Here is a 23,848-nt window from a genome sequence, read left to right as displayed (position 1 = left end):
TTATTTGAATATAAGGTTTTTCTAACTACGTTAAAGCTGAAAACATTGCATTATTAAAAAGAGGCCATCTATATTTTCGAAATGGTTTACTCTATTATTACAGGCTCATACCTAATCTACAAGGTTATCACAAAGAAGAGAATAAAGAATTCAAACTTTTCATAAAAAAATTTTATAAAATATATTACTTTATACACTCAGCATTAATTAACTGTAATTTCCTAAAAAAGCAAGACTTGATTGCTTATTTTTATAAATTTCATACTATATTATACATATATACACATATATATATACATATATATATATATATATATATATATATATATATATATATATATATATATATATATATATATATATATATATATATATATATATATATATATATGTATATATATATATATATATATATATATATATATTTATATATATATATATATATATATATATGTATATATATATATATATATATATATATATATATATATATATATACACATATATATATATATATTTATATTTATATATATATATATATATTTATATATATATATATATATATATATATATATATATATATATATATATATATATATATATATATATATATATATATATATATATATATATATATATATATATAGGCTCCTAGGAACAAAAATTATATTGGGGGGCAGTGCTGGATTAAGGGGCCCCGAAATAGTTTTAAGGCCCCTTTTTTTAAGTCAATTTTTAATTTTAAAAATTATTTATTTTTCAAATAAATAATTTTGAAAAATTGTCCCACACTATATATATATATATATATATATATATATATATATATATATATATATATATATATATATATATATATATATATATATATATATATATATATATATATATATATATATATATAGGTATATCTATTTATCCTAATAAATAATACAAATATTTTAAAATTTTTTCTTAAAACCATTTTTATTAAATTTTATATTCAATAATGTTTCGATGTCAAGACATCTTCAGTTATTATAAAAATTTAAATTATTTCTATCTTTCCTGTTTGATAAATAACATTGTTTACATTATACGCTCTCTTCACATACTGGTATTATGGATCAATACCAGTATATAAAAGGAGTGTGGTAATTTAATATTTTCTAATATTCTGACAACAATCAATAACATTATTTGTTACAAATTACATGCTGCAACATAATGATAATATAAGCTTTTTAATATTTTTGCTTCTAACAAGGCTGCAAGCAACCACTGTTAGAGTTGAAAGTTACTGGAAGAAAGAATATGAAGTTTGTAGAGCAAGGTAACAATTGACAGACGATTAAAAGATTGCAAAATATATGAACCAGGAAAGCAAGATGAAGGAAGCGGATTCCAAAGAACTGATGTTCGAGGAAATAAAACTAGATGAATAAAAGCTTTTGGAGCGCTTAGGAACAGACATAAAAAAAGGACGAGACTTAAATGAATGACGAGTAACACGAGAACAGACTTTGGTAGATGGCACAAGATACGCTAGCTTTTTAGAGCAGTGCCCATTACAATATTTGTAGAAAAGAGAAAGAGAAGCAACATTATGACGGTGTTATAATGGTTGGAGGTTGGCTTCAAGAGCATTTCCAACTATGTTTACAATGCGTTGAAAGTGTTACTAGTTTTTCATAGTATTTATTTTTAATGACTAGATTTTGTAAACACTAATAACTAATCTTATAGACCATACATACCAAACTTTTTATTTATTTTTTCCTAACAGACATTTTTATTTATTTTAAAACTACCAGTTTTTAGACTTTTAGAAAACTTGTGAATTGTAGCTCTTCGCAAATATTCCCATTCTCTATTACGCAGCTGATTGATGTCTTCAATTTTTGCCCGCAGACTGTTTGCACGCAGACTGTTTAAACTTGACATTATATCATAATTCTATTTCTTTGTTTTGTTGACAAATGTCAAAAGAAAATTGATTGAATAATTATATAAATAAAAAATTTGTGTATAGTAAAATATACTACAACTGTCTAAGTAGAATACAAAAGTTTATTTATACATACATATATATATATATATATATATATATATATATATATATATATATATATATATATATATATATATATATATATATATATATATATATATATATATATATATATATATATATATATATATATATATATATATATATATATATATATATTTGTCATTAGATACACATGCGATTATTAAGATAGGAAAAAAACCATTTATAATTATTATTTTTGACACCATAATTTCTAAGTTTGTAAAGAATAATATTATAGTCCACAGTATCGAAGGCCTTTGAGAGGTCAATAAAAACCCCAAGAGTATATTGGTTGTTTTTAAATCCGTTTAAAATTTCTTTAACTAATTTAATTACTGCATGTTTTGTCAAGTGCCCTTTTCTAAATCCGTACTGATTATTTTTAAGCAATTTATGTTTTACAATTGTATAGCCTATTATGCATTATTCTCTCTAGAATTTTAGAAAAACATGGAAGCATTGAGATAATTAGATAATTTAGAAATATCACCGTCTTTAAAAATTGGAACTACTCTTCCCAGACGGCACATCTGGTTTTAATCTCGGAATTAAAACCCGTATAAACACGTGTTTGTTACGATCCAGGCGTAAACCAAAAACACGTGGATTTCACGGGAAGTTTAACTGGAGTTTTACACGTGTTTTCTAAGGTTTCAAACACGAGTTTTTTTATGTTTTAAATACGTGTTTTTGAGGTTTTAAACTTGTGTTTTAAGAGGTTTTAAATTCGTGTTTTTTATAGTTTAAAACGGACTTATGGCATTCAATAAAGTTTCCAAACGGAAACTTTATTTAATGCCTTAAGTTAGTTCAGGCATAAGTTTTCCAAACTTATGCCTGAACTAACAGCTGTTCAGCACGGTTAAATGATAAACCAAAAATACGTAGGTTTTGTTAGACACGTTTATAGCTTTAAACATGTAAACCTTTTTTTATATATACTACATTATATTTACGACAATTTTGTTGTTTTATTTTTGTTTTTTAAGGTAAATTATTTTACAATAATACTACGAAGAAAAAATAAACAAAGAAATAAAAAACCAAATCATTAAAAATAAGCTAATAAAAGACGTTTGGCACATGGCTACCATACATAATATTTAATTTCGATTGATCGCCTCTTCCGTCATTATAAAATCTAAAATCGTATAACAATACGCTTTCGCATTTTTACAAACAATTCCAGTAGCATCGAATGTTCTTTTTAATTTTTCTTAAAAGTCGGGTCTCGAACTTTACTAATTCCTCAATTGAGGTAACCTGTTCAAATTTAATTTCATTCAAATCTTTATCTAAAAACTATTGCAGTAGCCCAAATTTCTTTTTATGTAATGGTGTGACACAATCATTTTACGCTAAAACATGGCATCATCCATGGGAGAGGTTTCGTTTGTCTGATTTTTTGGTCGATCTGTATTGTTAATGGTTTTTGATGATTCACCTTAATCTATTTAAAAAAAAAACAAGTTTTATAATAAATAACAAAATAAATGATTATCTTAGTCTATTGTTTTGTATTGTACCTAAGTAAATACACTATAAAAAATGCTGTTTGAAAAAACCAGAGTGATGATTCAATGGAAGAGTAAAATTGCTTTTTTCCTTATTAATCACGTTTGTTTGTGTATGTACATTTAAACGGAATCGACCCTTCATTCTTCTTTTCAAATTGTTTTTTAGAGCCATCTACTTCAACCTAATAAGAGACGCCCTTTAAGAATTTATGAAACCCATTAAGAAACATAATTCATCAAATATACTATTGTACTTTTTAAATATTATAAACTTTTAAATTAAATGCAAATAAGTTATTACTTTGGAAAGACCCAGAAGCCCGAGTATTCACAAGTATTTTAATTAGCATTTGTACCAGGATGTAAATCCTCTCTTAACTGATTTTTGCTTATAAATATAGAAATCTTTAAAGGTTGATTCGAAACCATCTCATTTAGGTTTTGTTGCTTGTTAAAGTGCAAATATCCTGTTTTAAGATAAATTAGACTAACATACACTCAAATATAGGTAATAAATATAAATATAAGTTATACATAATATTTAAAAAAACCAAATGCACACATGCCCCCTGTTCATTAATAGTCACCTACCTTAATCAACATTAATATTATTATCTTCATTAAGTTTCTGAAGTCTTCTATAAATATATTGTCTTCATCTAGATTATGTGATAACAGTAAAACTCCTAAAAGATAAAATTTGCAAAAACAAAATTTACCAGAAATATTAGTGTCATTTTAAATTTTTTGAAGTTAAAGATAAATAACTAGAGTTTCAATACAAGTATTTTCATAAACAGTTGTACCACCATTAATATTTTTTCTCATTCTCTTTTTTGTTGAACATGTGAAAAACTTAGTAGTTGACTTTTAGTAGAATTAGTAAGATTATTTTAGTAAACTATAAGTAAGTAGAAGACTTATAGTAGAATCTTTTCAATTTATATAAAAATGTTATATATATATATATATATATATATATATATATATATATATATATATATATATATACATACACACAAACAAAACAAAAAAAGTTCAATATGTGCTAATGCATATCACTAGCCATAGTCTGCTTGATAATAGACCCTTACCTTTATCAGCAAAAAAATATCATTTCTGCAATCAGATAGACTATGCAAGAAATTTTATTGCTGGCTTCGGCTCATGCCATATTTTTTATACTGCTGACTCATTTTTGTATCTTCTTAAACAATTAAAAATTAATTTAACATTTACATAATAATTTTCAAATATAAACAATTGATTTACAGATGAGTAGAGTTACTTACGGACAGTATTTTGCAACAAAGTATTACTAGATTTTGCTGTCAATATTGGTAGAGAAAGTTTATTCGATGAAGCATAGGTAGTATATTGGTGAAGAATCGCAGCTCGAAGACAAATTTAAACATTCACGAAATAAATTTCTAGCTAAGGCTGATCGATATTTTTTCATATATTCTTTCTACTATGCTGAACTTGTTCTTTTTATTTTTGTTAAATAATTATTATTATTAGGATATCCTATAGCATTTAGTACACACACATTTATATAAGAACAACACTAGTATTTTTCAAACATATAACAATAATAACAATAGTAATAGTAATAACAATAATACTGTTAACACAAAAAATGTATTTTATGTATATATATATATATATATATATATATATATATATATATATATATATATATATATATATATATATATATACATATATATTTATATATATATATATATATATATATATATATATATATATATATATATATATATATATATATATGTGTGTGTGTATATATATTCATCGCAGAAATAAACACACATATACAGATACAAATACACACAAATATACATACGCCGAAATAAACACACAAATGTGTGTATATGTGTATATATTACGTATACATAACATATACATTTATTTATAAGTGTGTATGTATGTATATATATGTATATACATATATATATATATATATATATATATATATATATATATATATATATATATATATATATATATATATATATATATATATATATATATATATATAGTCTATATATTATGTATGTATGTAACATACATACATAATATATAGACTTATACATACACACATATATACATATGAATACATAAATAAACACATACATATTTTATATATATGTTATACATACATATATAAAATATACATTGTATAAAATATATAGATACACAAGTGTGTATGTATATAGATACACGTGTGTATATATATGTGTTTATATATATATATATATATATATATATATATATATATATATATATATATATATATAATATGTGTGTGTGTGCATATATATATATTTATATGTATATATATATATATATATTTAAATATATATATATATATATATATATATACATATATATATATATATATATATATATATATATATATATATATATATATATATATATATATATATATAGAACCCTTAGATGTTGTCCGAAAATTTTTTCGATATTTTGTTGACAAAAAGTAAAAATTAAAATGCAAGACCGGAATTTTTTTTTTTTAATAATGATAGACTGCCTGCCCCAACCAAACCCTCAGTCGATGTAGCAGCACTCCCTTGCGGGTCAGGCTATTTGTCAGTCGATGTAGCAGCACTCCCTTGCGAGTCAGGCTATTTGTCAGTCGATGTAGCAGCACTCCCTTGCGAGTCAGGCTATTTGTCAGTCGATTTAGCAGCACTCCCTTGCGAGTCAGGCTATAAGATAGTCGATGAAGCAACACTTCGCGCATGATTTACAGTAAAAAAAATAAAAATAAAAACATTTTATTAAAAAAAATAAAAATAAAAACATTTTATTAAAAAAAATTAAAATAAAAACATTGTTTATATTGTTAAAAACATTCAAAATGTTATAAAAACATTCAGAATGTTTTTAAAAACATTCTGGTCAATTAAATTTGCGTTTTTGTGGTTTTTTTAAAAAACGATTAATTTGTAATTAAATTAATGGTTTTTACTTTCGTCCAACACGGAAATGTTGGACGAAAGTCAAAAGTAATTAAAAGTGACGTATGTGTTGGCGTAAGAATCACTTTTTTCCTTCCGCTCTTCCTAAAGCCAACAAACTATAGAACTATATATATATATATATATATATATATATATATATATATATATATATATATATATATATATATATATATATATATATATATATATATTATATATATATATATATATATATATATATATATATATATATATATATATATATACATGCTAATACTTAACAAAAACTGAATTTATTTAACATATAAATTTTCTCGACAAATGTTTTCCTGAATGTTCTTGTTACACACTCTAAAACCTTCCGAATAATAAAAATGCAATAAATTTGAAAAATTCCGTGCTTAAAGTAATGGTTTCACATTCGTTGCGAAAACTTATGATAATTTAATACTCCATTTTTGTAACTGAAAAACCATCACTAAAAACTTAATATCCAAACTGGTTTTTTGGTAAAATATAATAGTTAATTTCACGGAATTAAAACCCTATTCTTGACACGTGTTATTCTTAGTGTTTTCGGGAGTTTTAAACACGCAACAGAAACCACGCGTAACTTTTAAACGAGTTGTGCCGTCTGGGTTGCTAGTTTTAAAAGATCAGGAAAAATTCCACAATTAAATGAAAGATTAAAAATAATTAGTAAGGGGTTTTCAATTATATCAAAAACTTCTTTAACAACCCAAGGGCTTATGTCATCAAGACCTGAGCTTTTGTTTGATTTTAACATATTAAAAGCAAACCGAAGTTCATCCGGAGATACTTCAAGCTCATCCATCACACAGTCCTCTTCTTTAATATATGATTTAAAATTTTGATTTCCGGGAGTTATTTTATTTGCTAGGTTTTGACCGACGTTTATAAAAAAATTATTAAAACTCTCTGCAATAACTATTCGCTCATTAATTACTGTTCTTTCATTTTCAGTGTATACGTATTTTGGTAAAGTATTACCATGATCTTATTTATTTTATCACTACCTTTATTATATCCCAAGTTTTTTTGTTATTACCAATATTATTTTGCAGTGATTTTGAGAAATAATTTTTTTTAGCTTTTCTTTTCAGGTTTTCAAACAGGTTTTTGTAAATTTTATATTTTTTTTCGTTTTGATAAGTTTTATTTTTTAAGAATTTTTCATAGAGTCTTTGTTTTTTCTTTGAAGATTCAATAAGCCATTTTGTTATCCAAGGACTTTGCAGGCTTTTAAGCTTAATTTTTATTTCCTTGATCGGAAACGCTTTATTGTAAGCATTAATGAACTCATTGTAAAAAAAAATCATAAGCTATATAGCATCTTTGCAATTATTAAGTTGTTTCCAGTTTACTTTAAGTAAATAATTTCTAAATACCTCATTATTAATTTCATTAATCTGCCTTTTTACTTCCCTTTGTACTTTGCTTTTTTTGCTTTTTTTGAAAAAATCCGAAAAGAAAAAGATTGAAAAGTGGTCGCTGATATCGCTTTTTATGATTCCGCTTTGAATGTTGCATGTTTTAAAGTTGTTTGTAAAAATATTATCAATGAGAGATTCGGTTTGAAGAGTTAAGACTTAGGTTATAGTCTCCAGTGATGTAAATTTGTTTGTATTTTACTTTTTTTAAGTAGCATTTTAAGTGTTTTAAAAAAGATTTCTAATTTCCGCATGGTGGTCTATACTCAACGCGGTTAATGCATGTACTGGAAAGTACACGCATTTTGCGTTTTTATAAAAAGGTTATGTTTCACTGCATTATTTTAACCCGAAAATTTTTAGAAAAATTTTTTTTTTTTTCTCCAAGCGCTTTAGTTTGCCTAAAATCAAACAAAGTTAAATTTTTTTTAAATTACTCAAGTTTAGATATAAAATTTTACTTTATAGTTGATGGACCATATTTTGGTATAAAATAGTGCTGCTCTCAATGAAGATAAAACATTAAACTGAGAAAACAACTTTTTCAAACAAGTTTTAAGCTATATGTTTAATTTCTAACCAGTCATATGTCTGCAAACATATTAAAGGTCGAAAAAAAATAGTTATTTCAAGTTTAAAATCTGTTTTTTCCATTTTATATGAAAGTTTTTATTAGTATGAGTGTGAAGAACACACAAATTGACATACGACTAGTTAGACTTTTAAAGTTAAACCTCTTAAGGTTTATTTAAAAGTCTAAGCTCAAAATTCAAACATTACTGTGATGTGAGCCATCCCTATTTTATAATGCCATAAAACTGTTAAACTAAAATTCCGGTCTTTAAATTATCATAGATTAATATATATATATTTTATTTGAATATATATTTTTTATTTTTTTGTAGAAAATATATATACATATTTTCATACTCCATCGCAAAAGATATGTTAAGTTTTAAACAATATATATAGATATTGTTTAAACTTAACATATCTTTTAAAACTTAACATATCATATTGTTTATAAACAAATGTTGCAGACCGGAAAAAAAATATGTTTGTTATCACCGAGAACAAACAAGACAAAAAAGTTTGAGAACTTGCATTAACGGCGTTGAGTACAAAGCAGTTATTAAAATGTTTTTTTTATCATTGTGGTTTAATAATTCGATAGTTAGAAATTCAAAGTCCGCATTTTGAATACTTAGAATTTCTATTTTCTGAAAATGGACTGAGTCATGAACAAAAATGCATACACCACCACCAATGCCACCACCTCGAGTTTGGTGGATTGCCTTATAACCTGGAATTTGAAAATTATTTTTTTCATTTCTGCACCATGTTTCTATTAAGCATATTACCGTAAACTCAGAGTTTATATTTTTGAGCATTGATTTAAAACTTTCAAAGTTTTTGTTCATACTACGAATGTTTAAAGTTAGAGTTAAAAATAACACTTGTGACGCATTCATGAGGTTAGATACTTCCTCAATATCACAATAGTTAGAGTTGATTATGACGTCCTCAAAAAAGTTTACCTCTGGATCATTATCATTATTCAAAAGAAGTGTGTTTTGTTTATTAAAAATTTCTAAAAGATTTGTTATGTTTGATTTGTTAGTCATTTTCATTATTATAATATTTAAAATTAAGATTAAAAATGATTAGATTTCTAGCTATATCATTTTGAATTATTATAAACATTTTTTAAAATAATAAGTTTGTCATACCTGACGATTACATTTTCTCCATTTAATTTTCTTACCTTCGCTTCAGAAAATAACTTCCTTCGTATTCTTGCCGTCTCTTGAGAGAAATCTTCATTCACGTAAATATTCAGAACTTTAACTTTTCTTGTTTCATTTAGAATGTTTGATTTATCTTTAAGCCTTAACAACTTCAATATAGTTCGGGATCGGGCTTCTTTTTTAAATCCAACTCGATGCGCTATTTCAATTTCGACTCCTTTTACTCATAAATTTACACATAATAAATTCTGAACCTTTTGTTCAGTTTCATCCCAAGTCTCATTCATATTTTCAGGAATTCCGTCTATCCTTAAGTTATTACGCCTCGACTTATCTTCGGAGGTTCTGCATTTTTCGTTTAAAATTGTAATGTTATATGGGCTTTCAAATTCTTTAGAATCATTAGCAGCTTTCGCCTTTTGGTCGAATAAATGTTCGTGAAAATTTAAGCTTTCTTTTAAGTCTTTTATATCATTTTCTAGCAATTGTATTCTTTTAGTGCAATCCAATGTTTTTGTTTAAATATCATCTAGGCGTGTATTGATTATTTTTAAGTTATCGCTAAGTAAGTCCACGAATACTTTTTCTTGTTCTTTAAATAATGTCCGTATTTCTTTTTTGTGCTGAATGAACATATCTTTTATTTCGGATAAAGTAATAGCCATTTTTAATATTTTTATTTTTAATTTTTTTTTCTTTTTTTTTTGAGCTCTTAGAATTACGTCTGTTCAACACTGCGGTCGAGTTGTAAATGCAACGACATATTTGTCATGTAGCTTTTAGCTCATAGCAACAACATATTTGTTATGTAGCTTTAATTATAGCAAATATATCAACTGTAAAAAAAAAGAGATATACTGATGAAAAATTGAAATTAAAAGCAGAACATTTATTACAACTTAAATACAGTTGAGGTCCCTATTGTGATCATCTATCGATCCACTCATCATCTAATCTATGCTTGTTTGTCCTTGCTTTCGGCAAGGACAAACAAGACTTTTTTTTTTTTTTAAAGGTTTTACTTTTGTAATTGCTACTTTTCATATTTTTACTTTTATTTTTAAAAAATGTTGACATAAAATTTACTGTTTAATTTTGTTGATTATTAAGAAATTGTGTGTAAAATCGGATGTAATAATTCAAGAGTTGTGAGTAGAATCGAATGTTCTGCATTGACGACACAAAAATATAACTTCGGTCAAGTTTAAAATTGTTTTTAAGTTTTTTTTTCATTATTATTTTTTTTTAATTAATAATTTTTTTTTTAGATATTTTTACTAATAAAAATTAAAATAAAATATTTTGTCTAATCACTAACAGAGCTCAAAACACCGAAACTACAGCCCCATAAAAAACTTACTAATTCTAAGTTTTATTCAGAACTTTTTCTTTATTTAAAAACCAAATTAAGGCTCCCATATAGTCATTAAATTTCTTTGCTTTGTTATAGTAATAATGTAACTAGGCCATAGATTCTATAGCGATGGCAAAGACTCATTACCTAGGACAGTGTAAAATTGGAACCCTGGACATAATAGAAGAAAGAAAATAAAAATAGAGAAACTGCTGAGTAAAACATTTTTTTTTTAATCATTTGGGCAGAATTTATATTTATTTTAATGAATTTGTGAAATGTTTTTTAGTTTCAAACCTTGGTAATTTACACTGAGATGTAAGCTTAGCTTGGATGACTCCATCTCTTGCTTTATTTCCACAAACTTATGTTAAAGTATTTAATACAAGTTTTATACATTGTTCAACTAATTGAGTGTGGCAAGGTACTTTTTCACTATTAGTTTTATCAGAAATGGTGAAAACCATTTTTTTTTAAATAATCAATTGAAGACATCGGTGCAAAAACGATGTAACTCCACTTTTGGTCAATTTTCAGGTTTAAACATATTATTACTACTTAAGAAAAGCTCTTACAGTTGGTGCAATAATAACTTTGATCAGAGCACTCCTTATGCCATTCAACGCAAGAATAGATTGAATAATACTTATTCCCTACAATCATTTGGTGAATAAACGAGGTAACTCCGGAGTTACCATCTTTTTGCACCGGATGTATTTTTTGTTTTCTAAAGGGTTCGGAAAATGTGAAAATGTGAGACAAAATATGCGCATATCTGTGCAGACGTCGGCGCCGACGTCTGCGCAGACACTTTAACGGAAACGAAAAATTTAAATTATCTGAATCAAATGTCTGAAATTATTTTTGCATAATTTAATTATGCAAAAATAATTTCGGATATTTGGAAAAACTTGTAAGAAGTAGATAATTATGATAATTATCTACTTTTTACGAGTTTTTCATTACTTATCTCTTTCTTTTTGGTTCGAGCTACATATAGTCAATCGATATAAGCTTTTGTAAGTGTTTCTTACTACAATTTAAAGTTTAGAATCAAGAAATTTAGAATCAAGAAATTGTGTATTTTCGTCATTCAAAATGTTTAAAATGGAAAACATCAAAATTTCGAATTATTTGACAAATCTTGATCGAGAGAAGCGTTCTGGCACTTGTTTAGCATGTTTTTTTTTTTGTTTTTTTTTTCTTTAAATTTTCACAACTACATATTAATTACAAATTTTTTACACTGCAATACTATAAAGAAACTGTACTTCCTAAACAAACAAAAAATACATTTTACAAAATACCGTTAAGTATAGGAAGCAATAATTAGGTATGCTATGACTTGATAAGAAGGGTTTTGTTATTGTAGGGAACTCGTAGAAGACTGAGATTAGTCTTATCATCGAGAACCTTGAGGTATTGCGTAAAGCACACATATAAACAATGTGATTCTCATTAAAGAAATGTTTTACATGTTATTATTGCAAACTTTTTTTTCTTTTCTTTTTAATTGAACTATGTTTTGTGTTAGGGTTTTGTTGAGGTTTATAATAATAATACTAGCTTTATTTGTGAAACAAAAATTTACATTTTCCATATGTATTTGATTGCTGATTATTTTAATTTGAGCGTAAATTTTGATTTACCATCAGAACTAGAACATTTCTAGGTAATTATCCATATTAAGAACTTGATTTTTGAGTTTCGACTTTAAAGAAGTTATATTGCCTGGGAGAGAAATCGAGGTATAATTCGGAATTAATTTGTTGAATAAATATGGGCCACGATAAGAAATAGAAAATTGAGAACTTTTTTTTTTCAGGGGTACAATAAAGTTACCAGTTGCTCTTGTGTTAAATTTTTTGATATTAGATTGAAAGAAGTTTCCTGTGAATCGGTTTGGAACTAATCCTAGTTTGTATTTAAGCATGAACAAAATGTTAGCGTAGGTATTAATTTGGTAAATGTTTAGTGCTTTCATTTCTTTTAATAGGGGTTTAGCGTGGGTCAGTTTGTTTTTATAATGTATTATTCTAGAAGCATGTTTTTGTCGTCGATAAAAAGATATTAATTTTGTCTTGTGTGTGCTTCCCCAGGCTATGTTGGCATATGTGAGATAACTATGTATAAAGGAAAAGTAAAGAAGTTTTAGGTTTTTTTGCGATAAAAATGGTCTAGCTTTAAAAAGTATACCAACACTTTAAGATATTTTAGTGTTGATGGCATTTATATGAACTGTCCATAAAACATTTTCGTCAATAATCACACCAAGGAATTTAATTGTTTGGGTTCTTTCAATTTTTTTGTAGTCAATACTTAGTGTCGGTAGAATTGATGGTAGTTTGTTCTTCTGTTTCTTTGAGTGAAATAAAATATATTTAGTTTTTTGCGCGTTTAATAACTTGTTAGCACTGAACCATGTTTTAAGATTTTGAAGTTCAAAGTTGACTTTATCAAAGAGGTCTTTGATAGAGGTAGATGAATAGAACAGATTGGTATCATCTACAAACATTATACAATCGAGATTTGTAGAGGCTTTAGGAAGATCGTTAATGTAGATAAGGAATAGTAAAGGTGCAAGAATAGATCCCTGGGGGACACCGCATTTGATTTTTAATAACTCCGTATTAGTGATACCATCTATAATAACACATTGTTGCCTGTTATTTAAATAATTAGTGAACCATTTATTAGTTTGATTTTTTATACCTTTTTTTCTCATTTTTTCGAGCAGAATTTTATGGTTGACAGTATCGAAAGCTTTTGTAAGATCGATAAAAACTCCCAATACAAATTTTCCTTTATCAAATGACGAGCTAATGTTGTCCATTAGGTCTAAGGTTGCATGTTCCGTAGAATGATTAGTTTGAAAGCCGTATTGACATTCACTTAGAATTTTATTGTCTGCTAAATATTTATAAAGTCGGTTTTTTTTTTTATTTTTTTTTATTTACACTTTTGCCGATAAAAAAAAATTTACAGTCGTAACTTATAAAAAAATAATTACATGACCGGGGCTAGAAGAAGACAAATTTAGTCTTATCATTAAGCCCCAAAAAATGCGTCATTACTAGACAAAATATAGTTTGACAATAAAATATAGTTTCAATGTATATATCTCTGATATATATTATGAAAAGATAATTTAAATATATCGCATATCGTTTAAAATTTATAGTTTTTCAAAAAATAAGATATAACAGTTGCCTTGAAAAATAAAAGAAACAAAATTTATTAAAATATTAAATTACAAAAATAACATTTAAGAATTGGTTTGAAAAATAAGAAGATATGATTTTATATAAAAACATTTTATTGGTAGAGTATTTTATAGTTTAACTTATTTAATTATATTTATAATACTTTTCATTGCCAATTAAGTAAAAGCAAATAAACAGTATAAAATAAAAGTAAAAGATTAATAAATAACGCAAAATAAAAAATAAATTTCTCAAAAAGAAGATTATCATTTAAAATGATAAAAATATATGTACGATTATTGATTAATTATGTATTAATAATCTAAAGTAATTAATTAATTAACTATTAATTATTGATTTCTAATATAAAGAAGTTTTATTAGAAAAAATTTAATTCATTTTCAGTTAACAAAAGTAATTGCTTAAGTTTTGTTTTGAATTGGTTTAGAGAATAATTAGTGTTCATTTCATTATTTAATATTATGTTCCACAACTTTGGTCCTCTGTTTACAATAGAAAATTTAGTAGCGGAATAATAAGTTTTGGATTGAATGTAGTTGTATTTTGAAAATCTGGTAGGGTATATGTGATTTATTTTTTCAAAAATTGAATAAAATAAGATTGGTAATATATTTTTATCAAGTTTGAACATGAAAATAAGAACTTGATAGAGGTTTAGTTTATATACATTTAGGATATTGAGTTCATTAAATAGTGTTTGTGTGTGTGAGAAGCGATCTACGTTTGAAATTATCCTTATAGCCTGTTTTTGTTTGCTAAGCAATTTTTTTATTTTCGTCGCGTTAGTGCTACACCAAGCAATGTTCGCATAACTTAAGTAGCAATGAATAAAAGAAAAGTAAATGTTTTTTAAACAAGATCGATGTAATAACTGCTTTGCTTTGTACATTATACCTAAATTTTTTGATATTTTATCTTCAACTACACCTATATGTTCCCTCCAGGTTACATTTTCGTCTAGAAACACGCCTAAAAACTTTATTGATTGCTCTCTCTTTATTAATTGATTGTCAATAAAAAGGTCCGGAAGTTCTAAGGGAATATCTGATTTTTTATGTAGGCGATGGAATAAAGTGTATTTTGTTTTAGTAATATTTAAAGATAACTTGTTTGATTTAAACCATTGGGTTAGTTTGTCTAGTTCTTTGTTTAATGTTTGGAATAATATATTGATATCTTTATTGGAATAAAACAAGCTGGTATCATCTGCAAATAAAATTGTATTTAAAATGTTAGAAAATTTATTTAAATCGTTTATATAAACAAGAAATAGAAGTGGCCCTAAAATTGATCCTTGAGGAACACCACATGTAATTGTCTCATAATTAGTTTTTCCTTCATCATAAACTATATACTGCTTCCTATTAGTCAAATAACTCTCGAACCAGGACAAGTTAGTATTTTTTATACCATAACTTTTGAGTTTCGATAGAAGGATTTGATGATTGACTGTATCGAAAGCTTTACTTAAATCGATAAAAAGACCAAGGGTATACTTGCCTTCATCAAACGATTTAAATATGTCCTGAACAAGGTGAATGATTGCATGATTGGTGGAATGGCCAGATTTGAATCCAAATTGTTTATGGTAAAGAATATTATTTACATTTAAAAAAGAATAAAGCCTATAATACATAACTCGCTCTAATATTTTAGAAAAACAATTAAGAATTGAGATTGGACGATAATTTGCAACTTCAGAAGGATCGCCTGATTTTAAAATTGGAATGATTTTTGCAATTTTTAGGTTTTCTGGAAAAACACCATGTTTTAAAGATAAATTAAAAATATGTAATAATGGAATTGTGATGTATTTTATCGATTTAATAACGACATTACTACTTATAGAATCGAAACCTACACTTTTTTGGGGCTTTAACAAAGAGACTGCGTCTAATAATTCATTTTCCGTAAGTTTAGGATTAGACATCACACTAATGTTGTTTGAGGTTACGTAAGACTTAAAGTGTATTTTAGAAGTTGCTATATTTGATGATAAAATAGGACCTATATTTACAAAAAACTGATTTAGTGTTTCGGCCACTAAGGATTTATTTACAATACAATTGTTATTAACTTTAAGATTTTTCGGAAGTAAATTACCGTATAAACGTTTTTTACCGATTACCTCCTTTATAATTTGCCATGTTTTTTTCGAATCATTTTTGTGTTTAAATAATTGTTCCGAATAGTAATGTTTCTTTGAGCGTTTTAAAACTGATTCATATAGCCGTTTATAGGTTTTGTAATTAGTTTCATTTTTAAGAGTTTTTTTTTTAAGAAACTTGTTAAATAAACGTTGTTTTTTTTTGAGGATTTAAGAATGCCCCTCGTGATCCAGGGGTTTAAAAGTGTTTTTGTTTTGATAACTTTAGTAACTTCCGGGAATGCTTTATTATAAAGATTAAGAAATTCAGTTAAAAAGATATCATATGCTTTATCGGCATTTAGATTTAGTTGTAGGGTGTCCCAGTTGACACCAGTAAGAAGTTTATGAAAATTTTTGATGGAAGCGTCGTTTACTAACCGTGTTGTAATTAATTTTTTTCTATCACTAAAAGCATCATAGTCGATGCATTTTTGCGATAGAATAAAAATAGGGAAGTGATCAGAAATGTCAGATTTAAATATACCTGTCCTTATTTTAATATTTACGAAATCATTTGTAATAATTTGATCTAAAGATGTTGCACTTTCTCTAGTTACTCGCGTTGGTTTATTGATTAGGGGAATATAACTATTTTGAAAAATTGTGTTAAAGAAGTTCTTAATGTTTTTATTTTTGTCGTATTCTAATATATTAAGATTAATGTCACCAACAATATAAACCGATTTATTTAAAGTTGATTTTTTTTTAATTATACTTTTAATGTGTTTTTCAAATGCCTTAATACATCCTGAGGGCGGTCTATATAAAGCATGGATGACGATATTTCTTGAAGTTTTATTAATAATTTCAACACATAAAGATTCATAATCATTAGTGGTTGAACTTAACTGTGGTTTCCTTTTGAATAAAATTGAATTTTTTATGTATATACACAAACCTCCACCTTCCTTATTTGATGCTCTAACTTGATGAATTACTTTATAATTAGGTAATTGAAAATTGGAATTGTTTTCAATGCTTACATGTCTTGGAATTGTTTTCAATGCTTACATGTTACACCATGTCTCGCTGAGACAAATTACCTGAAATCTAATGTCAATTTTATGTAAAAATTGTTTCAATAACTCAAAATTTTTTTGAATACTTCTAATATTAATGTGAAGCATTGAAAACGAATTATCTTCCATTCCTTTATCAATAATTTTTGAATTTGGGTTATAGTAAATCGGGCTAGTATTTTTAATTACTTGACTATCGTTAAAAAAATTATAATCGGGAGCCGAATAGTTGTTTAAAATTATTGGCTTTTTCTGTGAATTAAAATTTATATTTGATAAAACAATATTATCAGCCATTTTAAATAAAAAAATAAATCAATATAAATTTAACTAAAAAAAAAAAAATCATTTAACATGATTTTTTTTTTCTAAATTCTTTAACAATGAGCTTATCATATATAACAACAGAATATTTACCGTTTATCCTATGTGTTTTACTTTCTTCAAGAAGTTTCTTTCTTATTATAGTAGTTTCTAGCGAAAAATCCTCGTTAATATAAATTCCAGAACCTTTTAGTTTGTTGGCGTTTTTTAAAATCTTTACTTTGTCTTTATAATTTAGTAACTTAATTACAATTGTTCTAGGCTTTTTAATATCGATAATACCAGTTCTGTGCGCTCTTTCTATGATTACATCTTTTACATTGAGGTTATTTTCAAGAAGGTTTATTATTTTTACTTCCGTATCATCCCAGTTTTCGTTATCATTTTCTTTGACTCCTTCGATTCGAAGATTGTTTCTCCTTTGACGATCTTCTAGTTGTCTAAATCTATTTTTTTCATTCTCCCCTATGGTTGCATTCGACGACATTTTTTTTTCCACATCACTGACTTTTTTATCATTTATCAATTTTTTTTCCAAATCGCTGACTTTTTTATCATGGCAATCCTGATAGAACGTTAGACTTTCTTCAATGTCTTTTTGTATTTTTTCATACTTTATCATCTGCTTGTTTGTTTTTTTAAGATCGGTATTTCGGTTTTCGTTTTCCTTTTTTAAAACTTCACAAGAATTCTTTAATGTATTAATTTCTGTTAGCAATCCATCAATTCGATCGTTAGCCAGTTTTAAATTTGCACTTATTAACGCTAAAATATCTTTTTGTTGTTTTTGGAACATTTCTTGAAATATTTCACGAACTAATTTTATTGAGACTTCAGTGTTAAGTTTTGAACTCATTATTGACAAGATTTGAAAAATAAATAAATAAATAAAACTTGCAATATCAATTTTATTATTTTATTTCTTTCGTAGCAAAAGCACGTCCGTTTACTACAGAACCGCAATCGCATGATGTACATTATTCTTTCCAGGTTGTACATTATTCTTTCCAGGAGTTTGGAAAACACTGGAAGAATTGAGATAGGTCTATAATTGGTTAGCAATGCCGTGTCTCCAGTTTTAAATACAGGTAAAATCTTCGCAATTTTTAATTTGTTCGGAACAACTCCAGTTCTAATTGATGACTTGAAAACATTAAATAAAGGATCTGCTACAATGGATAAAATATCATATACTACATTGCTGGAAATGTCATCGATGCCCGGAGCTTTGTTCTTTCTGATTGATTTTTTTGCTTCTTCAAATTCCTCCAATTTTAGGTCACTCTCAGAAATGAACTAGTATGGTCAGTAAAATAGTTATTAAATGAATTGTTCGAGTTGTTTATCTTGGATGCCAGGTTAGGACCGATATTTACAAAAAAGTTATTAAATTTGTCGGAGATTTCTTTATCTGTATACTCAATTCCATTTTCCGCAATTCTGGAGGGAAACATTTCGGATTTAGTTTTGGTTTTTCCGATAATATCGTTCATAATTTCCCATGTTTTTTTAATGCTACCATTGTGTTTTTGTAATTGTTTAGAATAATAGATTTTTTTTGATTTATTTTTAATTTTTTCAAAAAGGTTTTTGTATTGTTTATAGACAGTAAGATTTTTTTCGTTTCTATTTTTTAAATATTTAATGTATAGTTTTTGTTTTTTCTTTGACGATTTCTTTATTCCGTTAGTTATCCATGGACATTTCAAATATTTAACTTTTATTTCTTTTTCAATAATTGGAAAGTGTTTATTGTAGTGCTCAAGAAAAATATCAATAAATATATTATAAGCAGTATTTGTAAGTCCTCGGTTGCATTGTTGATAAACATTTGACCAATTTGTTATTGATAAAGTTTCTTTAAATTTGTGAATCGAAGATTTGTTAATTTTTCTTTTATATGTTTTAATTTTAGAATTATTTAATGAGGAAGAGTTTTGTGTAAGTGAGAAGAATATTGGAAAGTGGTCTGATATATCAATTTTAAATATTCCTGTTTTTAAAGATATGTCTAAAAATGAGTTGGTCAGTATATTATCTATGGCTGTAATTGAGGTTGAAGTGACTCTGGTCGGTTCATTAATTAATGAGAATATACCGAGCTGAAACAAATTATCAAAGAAAATTTTAATGTTATTTTTTTCATTGTATTTTAAACAATCTATGCTCATGTCTCCTATGCAAAATATATTTTTTTTTTTCATTGTTGAGTTTTATAAAGATTTGGTTCAGATAGTTAGAAAATTTGATAATATTGCCATCAGGTGGCCTGTAACAAGTAGTTACTAGAATGTTTTTTTTATTTTTATTGATTATTTCTATGGTGAAGGCCTCATTGTCGGCATCGGAGAACGAGAGGTCGTATCTAATTTTTTTTTCAAGATCATTCCGAATATAAACTAAAATTCCTCCTCCTTTTTTGGGTATTTTCCTTTCAAAAGAAATCATGTGGTAGTTAGTAATTTGAAGGTTTGAATTTGCTTGAGAAAATTCGTCAGTACACCACGTTTCTATAATACCATGTAACGTCATGTTTCTGTAATGTAACAAAACTGTTCAACGGTCGAAGGAACGTCTTGCAGCGCATAAAAGATCAACATGTTCAAATGCCAGTGTCGAGGAAAAAAGATTGTTTTCTAAGCGTAAGTATGAATCATCACATCTAATCAATGATTCTCAGCAACTTCCGTCTACGTCTGATTCACCGACGCAGCGTGTACATCCACCAATTAATGAAGAGCTCAAAATGATATCGACACGAAGCTTGCTAACTTCTTTTACTGTACGGGTATATCATTTCGTTTAGTCGAATCGGAGACCTTTAAGGATTTTGTTAAGTCGCTCAATCTATCGTACGCATCTGTCATCCCGAATGCTAAATCCTTATCAGGATCTCTGCTCGACAAACAATAAACAAAATGTTCTACTTCTGTAAATGAAATTTTGAATTCTGAAACAAACTTAACACTGATGTCTGACGGCTGGACGAATATAAGAGGCGATCACATAGCGAATATTTGTAATAAAGCGCCCGATCAGAAGCTTTATTTTTACACCTCGATAAATACATCCGGAATCATTCAAAATTCATCTGCAGTTGCCGCGGCAATCTTACAAGTTATTGAGAAGATTGGCTCACAAAAATTTACCAGTTTCATAAGCAACAACGCTCCTGTTATGAAATCAGCGTGGGGGATCATTGAGGAGAAATATCCACACATCTCGGCTAGCGGATGCGGAGCTTATGGAGTCAACTTGCTTGTGAATTACATAGTTTCTACAACTGAGGCCACAAAAACAGTCAAAGGTGCAGAGAAAATATGTGAAAAACCATCACATCGTGAAAGCAAAGTTTGATAAAAGACGAATTGCAGCAAATATTTCTCTTTCATTGTCCATGCCTGTATCTACACGATGGTTTAGTTATTATAAATCAATGACCAGTCTCCAGCAATCAAAATACGTTCTTATTCAGTTGGTAGAGAAGAAAGTACATTACTAAAGGAAATTCAACCAAAGAATACATCTCCTGATGTAATGGCGTTGATAAAATATAACCCATTTTGGGACCGTCTCTTTAAGCTTGTCAAAAGCATTGAATTTCCTTCCGTGATCGGAAAGCTAGAAAGTGATGAAGCACCATTGTCCCTCGTGTATGATTACTTTGGTCAAATGTACAATTCATATATGGACGATAAAGGCATACAACAAAAAGTGCAATCTCGCCTCGATTTTCTCTTTACACCAGGTATTGGAATTGCTTTCATATTAACGCCCAAAAATGCCGCAGAAGGTTTCTATTTGAATGAAGGTAAAACCGATTTTATCACTGCTACAGTTGAATTCGCCAATAAGATTAAACCTGAAATTGCTGACACTTCTGAGGATGAATTGATTGCTTTTATAGGAGAAATGGCTGCACTGCCTGAGAGAAGAAAGGAAACAATATTCAAGATGAACGCGCAAAATTATTGGAACATTATCGGTCGCGATAAATATCCTGCTCTTTACGAAATCGCTAGACCTGTTAACGAAATGATCTGCTCATCGGCTACAGCAGAAAGAGCTTGGTCGACCTTTCGATTTATTCACTCGCGACTAAGAAATCGTCTTACGAATGAGAGAGAAAAGCTGTTATTCTTGTATACCAATAGCGTGCCGATGGACACAAATGACAAGACTGATTACATTCTTGAAGAAGGTGCAATTCTCAATGAAATTGAATGTCAAGAAATCACCGAATAGGCGCCAGCATTATATTTTTTTATTACTGCAAGAATCTTTGAAAAGTCCTATTGTTACTAATTACTGAACTTATAATAAAGTTAAAATATTACTTAAAACATTTTTTAAGTTCAAAACATTTTTTGTTGATTTCGAAAAATCTTATGCAAAGCAGTAAATTTTGTCGGCGCCGACGTCTGCGCAGACAAATTACACTGTCTGCGCATATCTGCGTATATCTGCGCAGACAGTCCGAACCCTAATAATTTCAGTTTATAACAGTTTATGTCTTTATAAATGGTACATTTAAGTCATTCTAAAATAAAACTAGTTTGTTTATTTAAACCACAAAGAGCTTTTCTTTTTTTATTAGAAAAAAAAAATTTTTAATGTAAAAAAAATATATTATTTTTGATATAAGCATTGTAAATTTTAAAAAAGACATGTGTCTATTTTTTTCTATTAATTTTTTTTTGTTATTTTATATTATTTTTTTTATTATTTTATATTATTTATTATTTTTTGTTTTTAGTGGTAAAAGCTGTGCCTTTTCACTGAAACAACACTTAATTATTTTAAATGTTATTGATGTTATTTTATAAACAATTAACTTAAGTTGATGTAAATTGTTGTTAGTGCCCTTTAAAGCACTAATTAGTAATAATAATATTATTACTATATTATTATATTACTATATTAAATATTATTAATATATGAACATTTTCATTGCAAGAAGTATGACTTTTTAGTATGAATTGTTGTTTATTGTAATCAGCTCAGCTTATTGTGTACCTTATGGTTGAAATATAATATCTAAATCAGGGACTCTCAAATAAGCTTGATATTGTGTAATTCAGTTGTAAAACATATCGAATTTGTACCTAAGTACAAGCAAATTTTTACAAGTACTTATTTAAAAATTATTAAATAAATAAAGACTATGTTATTTCAAAAAAGGATTACATTACACAAATACTAGCAAATGTAAGTTTAAACAAAAAGTCCGTCTAAAACTATACATATATGCGTTTAATAAAAAAACAAAAAAAAAAAGAAAATCGTCGATTAAACCTCAGTTTTTGAGTTTAACTTTCAAGACCTAACATTATAGCTCTTGAACGTTCACCTCAAACACGGACTAATACAAATACAAAAGTTCAAATAGCAAACAGAAAACGTTCACTGCAAACGTTCATTGATATCAATGAACGTTTGCAGTGAACGTTTTCTGTTTGCTATTTGAACGTTTGTATTGAACGTTCAAGTAGTATAAATCGGAGTTCACAAATGTTGGATCGCGTAACGTTTGCAGCAATTGTTATGCGAACCTAAATGAACGTTGCGGCAACGTTTTATGAACGTTATTTGTTAGCTGGGTAGCTGACCATTTATAAGAAAAATTTTTGTATCCGAATTTGATGATTGATGGCATAGCTTTTTCCATTAATTAATTTTTTTAAATACAAAGAATAATAATTAAGCTATAGCTTATTTATTATACTTCAAAATTGCATTTTATAAATAAAGTTTTTGTTTCAATAAAGTTTTATAAATAAAAAAAAACTCTATTAAAAATACATTATCAACAATTTTTATGAACAGATTTAGATAAGTTGAATAAAAACATTACCAAACAAGAAAAAATATTTGACAATAAATTATAATTTAAATAAAATATATTTTAGTTCAAAAAGCTTTAAATTTTTATTTTTAATTAAAAAAAAAACTCACGCAGTTAAATCCTTTTTTTTAA

At 26.7% G+C, this 23,848-nt stretch overlaps 2 protein-coding genes and 1 long non-coding RNA gene across 5 annotated transcripts; 1 reads left to right on the top strand and 2 right to left on the bottom strand.

The window, feature by feature from the left end:
• Positions 1–3,042: 3,042 nt before the first annotated feature.
• Positions 3,043–5,156, bottom strand: LOC136080989 (uncharacterized). Of its 3 annotated transcripts, none has more exons than XR_010638790.1 (5): positions 4,884–5,156; positions 4,686–4,798; positions 4,183–4,277; positions 3,893–4,058; positions 3,043–3,773 (listed from the first exon to the last, which is right to left on the bottom strand). It is a non-coding gene; the product is annotated as an uncharacterized LOC136080989 (long non-coding RNA). The 3 variants fall into 3 exon arrangements; XR_010638792.1 differs by having other exon boundaries at positions 4,686–4,795; XR_010638791.1 differs by lacking the exon at positions 4,686–4,798 and having other exon boundaries at positions 3,045–3,773; positions 4,884–5,155.
• Positions 5,157–17,896: 12,740 nt separating this feature from the next.
• LOC136081293 (putative leucine-rich repeat-containing protein DDB_G0290503) lies at positions 17,897–18,727 on the bottom strand. Its single transcript, XM_065798599.1, has one exon. It carries the CDS (start codon positions 18,725–18,727, stop codon positions 17,897–17,899), a length of 831 nt encoding a protein of 276 aa, XP_065654671.1.
• A 2,114-nt stretch (positions 18,728–20,841) lies between these two features.
• LOC136081292 (uncharacterized) lies at positions 20,842–22,116 on the top strand. Its single transcript, XM_065798598.1, has 2 exons — positions 20,842–21,222; positions 21,316–22,116. Exons 1-2 carry the CDS (start codon positions 20,842–20,844, stop codon positions 22,114–22,116), a joined length of 1,182 nt encoding a protein of 393 aa, XP_065654670.1.
• Positions 22,117–23,848: the final 1,732 nt, after the last annotated feature.

The sequence above is a fragment of the Hydra vulgaris genome, chromosome 06, assembly GCF_038396675.1.
Source record: "Hydra vulgaris chromosome 06, alternate assembly HydraT2T_AEP".
Taxonomy (NCBI): Eukaryota; Metazoa; Cnidaria; class Hydrozoa; order Anthoathecata; family Hydridae; genus Hydra; species Hydra vulgaris.
Note: the sequence above shows the minus strand (reverse complement) of the source record. Positions and strands in the feature narration are given on the sequence as shown.